The 6,000-nt window shown below is 42.6% G+C and overlaps 1 protein-coding gene across 1 annotated transcript; it reads left to right on the top strand.

Annotated features, from left to right (window-relative positions):
* The first annotated feature begins 405 nt into the window (after positions 1-405).
* MRPL19 (mitochondrial ribosomal protein L19) lies at positions 406-5,592 on the top strand. The gene is made up of 6 exons (XM_062573204.1): positions 406-499; positions 683-794; positions 1,896-2,014; positions 2,534-2,668; positions 4,303-4,484; positions 5,253-5,592. The coding sequence occupies exons 1-6, from the start codon at positions 427-429 to the stop codon at positions 5,466-5,468; spliced, it is 837 nt and encodes a 278-aa protein (XP_062429188.1). The 5' UTR covers positions 406-426; the 3' UTR covers positions 5,469-5,592.
* Positions 5,593-6,000: the final 408 nt, after the last annotated feature.

Below are 6,000 nucleotides of genomic sequence, written 5' to 3'. Positions count from 1 at the left end.
GTGGTGAGATTGCCTGCGCTGTGGGTTATTCAAGCTACAGACAGCGCTAACAGCGGTCCAGGAAAATTCACCAGCTGCTTCTTTGGGTCAGGCGAGCACAGGGGGCAGCGGGCACGGCTCGGCTCGGCTCGCTCCTGCGGGCAGCGCCACTCTGGAGGGACACCCGAGGGCACCGCAGCGACGGGGCCCGGCCCGGCCCGCAGGCAGGCAGGCAGGCAGGCACGGCGCCCCCTCCCCTCGCCCGGGCCTGGCCCGGGCCGCCCCGCGCGGTGCCGCAGGGGCCGGGAGCCCCCGCGAAGAGGTGGGAGCGCGGCCGGGCCCCGCGCCTCCCCGCCCAGCTCCGCCCTGCCGGGTAGCTTGGCCCGCCGCGCTCGCCGTAGCGCTGAGCGCGCCTGCGCAGCCAGGCCGGAAGTGGCCGTAGTCACCATGGCAGCGGCCTGCGGGAGGCTCTGGGAGAGGCGAGCGGCGGCCTTGGCGGGCCTCGCCGCGGCGCCCGGCAGTAAGGACGGCGCGGCCCGCGCTCCCGGCCCGCACCCCTGAGCGCCGGGCCGGCTCTGCCCTGCTCTGCAGGGCCCTGGCGCGGGCCTTGGCCCGCACCCCTCTTGGGGGGCGGGGGCGGGGTCGGTTCTGCCTGAAAAGTTCTTTTTTATGATTTTTTTTTTTTTTTTTTTTATCTTCGTAGGATGTTTTTCGTTCTCGGGGTACCGAAGCAGCAGCGATGGGGAGCCAGCGAAATTTAAGCCGCCTCCGAAGCCTGTCATTATTGACAAGCAGAAACAGACGGTGGAGAGGAGGTAGGATGTCCTGGGGCTTATTGTGTGAGCTGCGCGAAGATATTTCTGAAGTTATAGCAGCAGCGATTTGTGTGGAAGTATGCTAAAAATACCCCAAAACACTGTGGCCTACAGTTACTAAAAGTAGCAAAATAGGGAAAAAATATAGCAGTAGACACTTTTGCATATTTGGTGTTAATGTGTCAGGTTTTCAGCTGTTAAAGGCATGCATTTCCAGTATGCCACAAGCTGTCAGGGGCATGGGTCCTGTATCTGCCTTTGTCTCTGGCCTTGAGGTCATCTGCACACATGTTACTGTGCGTGAAATGAAGGAGATATCGCCAGTAATGACTTTCCTGAGACTTCTCTCGTGCTGAGTGTTTTCTTTGCTGCTGTTTGTGTTGCTTTAGAGCGCACGTTAGTTAACACTGCAGTGCTATCTCAGGAAGGAGAGTGATGTCGCAGTATTTTGTATCTCCACAAAACATGTGCAGCATGTGAGCAGCCAAAGAATGGAAGGAGTATTAAAAATCAGAACTGTGAAATCTTTCACTCTGCCTCCTTCCTCTTCTTGAATTCATTTCAGATCTATTAATGGAAATAACTTTTAAGTGAAGAGTCTCTGTACCTCTCCTAAGAAATGCAGTCTTGGAACCAGTGGTTAGGCAGAATAGGGAACTATATTAACATAACATATTTTGCTCTCCTGAGCCTGTGCAACTTTGTGTGAAGATCAAGAGTAGTCTGAATGTCATTTACAGTCTGTGCAGCTGCCTGGAGGCAGCAGTACTGATCAGGACCTCTGCGTGGCCACATGTTCCTTTACGCTCCCCCACAACTCCCTCAGGTCTGTAAGGCAGGCTTGCATTAATGCTTCTTTTCACAGCTCCCCTGAGGTCAACATTCATAGCTAGCTTTAAAAAAAAAAAAAAAGACTGGAAAAATCCCTTGTGGATAGTAAAAAATTAGTAACTGCATGAACTGCAGTTCATAATTCTGACATGGAAATGGGTACAGGTGGTTAACATAGATAATTTTTCACTTGTAAGCCAAATATTTGCACTTTTCTAGCAGTTTTTATGCAAATACTTTTTATACTTAAAATGTTCGATTTTCTTACAGGTTCTTGAGCCCTGAATTTATACCTCCTAGAGGGAGAACAAATCCTCTTAAGTTCTATATAGAAAGAAAGGATATGATACAGAGACGAAAAGTCTTCAACATCCCAGAGTTCTATGTTGGTTAGTAACAGCACCACAGTTTTTGTAATTCTGTCCGTACCGTTCGCTGAATGGGGTAGCAAAAAGTGTGGTCTGATGCTGTAGAATATCTAGGATCAATTGCTAGATCAACTAGGATATGTGTTTCTATACATACTGGTTCATATTTTGTTTTCATATTTATATTCAGTTTTTATAAGAAAAGCATTAACTTGCTTTTATAATGTGTGCTTTATATCCTGGCGTTTTAGGATGTGGTTAACCAATAAAGCTGAAGAGAGCAAAATAGATTATTCATGTTTTATTTGGATAATGAAGAGTAAAAGGTAAATAGCACTGCTTTAAAGGTTAAGAATCTTCGTAGTTAACCTGCAGAATCACTTTAAGATTTATTAATTCAGGATATAGTGAAAGTTTGTTGTGTTTCTGGCAGCTTTATTGGAAGATAAAGCATTTTCAGAATAAACTTGTGTATGTGCGCATTGTCCAACTCCTCTCCCACATGTTGGTATGTTTGCTTGACTAGTCCCTTTTTGGCAGGCAGTATACTCGCTGTTACTACTGCAGACCCATATGCTAATGGCAAAACCAGCCGGTTTGTAGGCATCTGCATTCAAAGAGGAGGAAAAGGACTTGGTGCTACCTTTGTACTTCGAAACGTTATAGAAGACCAAGGTGGGTTTGTTACTGTGGTAATTCTCATACTAGAATTGTTAGCCAAGAACGTTGGAGTTGTACATGGAATATCCAGTGTAGAAGTTTAGTCTGCAGAAAGAATTATGGCAGACTGAAGCAAAAATCATGATTTCACCTACTTGTGGATACTTAAGTTTAAAACGAACATGTGTATGTGCAGAGATGTTGATGTGCCTGTATTTGAAAGCATAAAACTACCTAGTAATTTTATAACCATATACTTAGTAATTTTTTTTTTTGTCTGTATTCTGATAAGACTGAATGTGACCCATTTATGTTTGAGTTTAGGAGTCTAAAAAGAGTGTCTTAAGCATATGCTTAGAGAAGGACTGTGAGAAATTCTTAACCATCTGAAAACTGCAAGTTTGCCTGGGAAGACTCATATGAACCAGCAGTTAATGAACTTCCTAAATCAGAGGTTGTACATCTAGACCACTATGCTTAATAATCATAGATGTACCTGTCCTGCAGATAGGCATTTCATCTCAGTACATACTCTGTTGCTTCATCAGGATCAGTGGCAGTGAATTCCACAAATCAGTTATGGATTTCATGGAAAGTAGTTTTTTTGTATTGATTTAAAATGCACTATCTAATAGTTTTACTGGATATCCTCTATGTTTTGTTTCTCCTGGTTAACTTGTTTCCACTGTGATATACCTGCTGGCCTCATAGATTTTTGAAAACTATAAACGTTTTAAAAAACAGCATTGTGAGAGGGTCTTGGGATTCAGGCTTCTGTGGGCTTCTTGGTGCCAGGCACTGTGCAGTTAGTCCCCCTATGTCTAAGTGGATTCTCACCAACTTCACTTCTAGCTTAAACTGCATTTGAATCTGTGCATACCTGATTACAAATTAAAGACCAGGCTGCCCACCTACAGCTTTGAGTAGTCTTTTAGCAGATTATCTTAAAACCATTAGAGAGCAAATTCAGTATTTAATTGGAGGTCTTGCCTTGTCTTGGGTATAGGAGAGTAAGTAGGAATTAGCATTTCTTATTCTGAAAGTACAAACAGTAATCAAAATAGAGCTTTTGACTGATTGTACTGGGGAATCTTGGTTCTGCACTGTTGTATTTCATAGCTGCAGTAAGAGTCATGTTACTTTTTTTTTTTTTGGAGGGGTGCAGAGTACTGCTAGCTGTGTGAGTACTACTCAGTTTGAGTGCTGCGTAACTGCACGCACAGGGACTGTACACATAGACTCGGTAACAAGCAACAAATTAGCAGATTTACGACAGCTTCATAATCTATTTTATGGCAAAACAGAAGGAGGTGGAAATACTGATATTTTGAGACCAAATACAGAGGAAGGGATATGTATATGGTAATAACCACTGTAGCCAAAGGAGGCAAAGTTTAAAACCCAAGCTTATTATCCTCAAATTCAGTTTTGGGTCTGTCTCTCAGGCCCTTTTATATCAGAGACTTGAATTAAAATAGAAATTTGCATTTACGGACACAGACAGAATGTGTATGGTGTCATGTGTGCACAGCATTGTGTATATTGTAGTTCTATGTTACAAAGAGAAAGCAGTTCTTGAATAATATAGGGGTGTAACACTGAAGAAATGTGAATTTGCAGTTCCTTAAACCAGACTTTCTCTCTCTAAGGTGTTGAAATATGTTATGAACTGTACAATCCTCGAATCCAGGAGATCGAGGTTCTGAAATTAGAAAAGAGGCTAGATGATAACCTGATGTACCTGCGAGATGCCCTCCCTGAATATAGTACATTTGATATGAATATGAAACCTGAGTCTCGTTTAGACCATGAAGAAATTCCTGTAAACAAGGTAGGAGCATAATATTCAAGAGGGAAAACGGAGGATAATTCAAGTAATTTCCCTTTTGACTGGTACCTTGGGAGGCTGTTGATCAGTCGTTGGTTGCATTAGTTACCCGGGTGACAAAAGTATATAAAATAAGGCTAATCTTTACATTATGAACACTCAGTCACTATAGCAATGGCATAAGTAACTGGTATCCTCACTGGTTATTTTAAAAGACCCAAGTGAGAAGCAGCCGCCTGCATGTGCCCACGTTATGCTGTGCAGATTGCAGCTCTTGTTTCAGGTGTTTATTGATCAGGGGGAAGTGTCAGAGAAGAGGATAAGGTTGGAGGGGTCAGCTAAAACCTGCATCTCGGAAAAGACCCAGGAGCCAGCAGACCCTGTTGAAGAGTTTCCTCTAGTAACTCAGTAACTTAGAGGGAAAGAGAGGACAAGTTAGCACCACACTGCTTTTCTTTTCCCTTGATAAGCAACATGGCAGAAATGTAAAGGGGAGCAACTTCACTGTCTGTGTAATCAAATCAGTATTATGTAGGATCAGAAAAATTAAGACAGGAGGATGACAGACACATAGACATGAAAAAGTTCCTTTTCTCTTGACAGTGTCAAGTAGCACTTCTTTAAAACTAAGTTACTGACAACTTGGTCTGTTTTCTCTTGCTTTTTGTGTTAGAGTGACAATTGTCTCAGCTCTTGTTAAGCTCAGATTCAGTCAAAATTCTCATCCCTTAAAATATTTTAAGTTTTGTGTTTTTACACCTTTCACCCTAGCTGCAAGTAAGAATGAAACCTAAACCATGGTCAAAACGGTGGGAAAGGCCAAAATACAACGTAAAAGGAATAAAGTTTGAGCTACCTGAACAAAAAATGAAAGAAGCACAGAAGTGGAGCCAGCCCTGGCTGGAGTTTGATATGCTGCGTGAATATGATACTTCAAAAATAGAGGAAAAAATCTGGAAAGAAGTGAATGAAGAGCTTAAAAAATAATACTATTTTTCAATATAGGAATTACTAAGAGAATTAATGCGTTCACTTCGAATTCAATATAAGTTTTCAGCTGTTTTGTATATACATAGGCACACTGTACAATAAAGTTAACCTTTCCAGAAAATTTCAAAGTGTAAAACTTCTATCACTGAACACTAATTTTGTTTCTGAAAACAGTTTTCTGACAAACATAGTACCCTCTTCATCCTTTCTCCAGAAATGAGAAGTCTCCTTTTCTAAATTACAGCAACAGTCACTTACATCACTGATTCTCCAGCTGGTTGTGTTGTCACTTCCAAATATTTCTGTAACTGCTACCGCTGTTATGCTTAGCTCGGTAGACATTTTTTTCAGAAAAGGAAAAAGCAACATGCTGACTTACTTATGTACCTTCTGTTTGAAGGTGGAGCTTCCTTCCCCCCCTCCGTTTATTGGTTCATATATGATGTTTCTTCTATCTTACCAGACTTCATGTAATCCCTCTTCCTCCTTCGTGAGTGGTATGTGACAGTACAGTTACACCAGGAGTGTG

This window comes from Rhea pennata, chromosome 3 (assembly GCF_028389875.1).
Source record: "Rhea pennata isolate bPtePen1 chromosome 3, bPtePen1.pri, whole genome shotgun sequence".
In the NCBI taxonomy this organism is placed as follows: Eukaryota; Metazoa; Chordata; class Aves; order Rheiformes; family Rheidae; genus Rhea; species Rhea pennata.
This window is presented reverse-complemented; position numbering and strand designations above follow the sequence as displayed.

Coding starts and splice junctions, on each gene's coding strand:
- MRPL19 (XM_062573204.1), top strand. CDS start 427: ATGGCAGCGGCCTGCGGGAGGCTCTGGGAGAGGCGAGCGGCGGCCTTG. Junction 795..1,895: donor AAACAGACGGTGGAGAGGAG/GTAGGATGTCCT, acceptor ATTTTCTTACAG/GTTCTTGAGCCCTGAATTTA. Junction 2,669..4,302: donor AAACGTTATAGAAGACCAAG/GTGGGTTTGTTA, acceptor TCTCTCTCTAAG/GTGTTGAAATATGTTATGAA.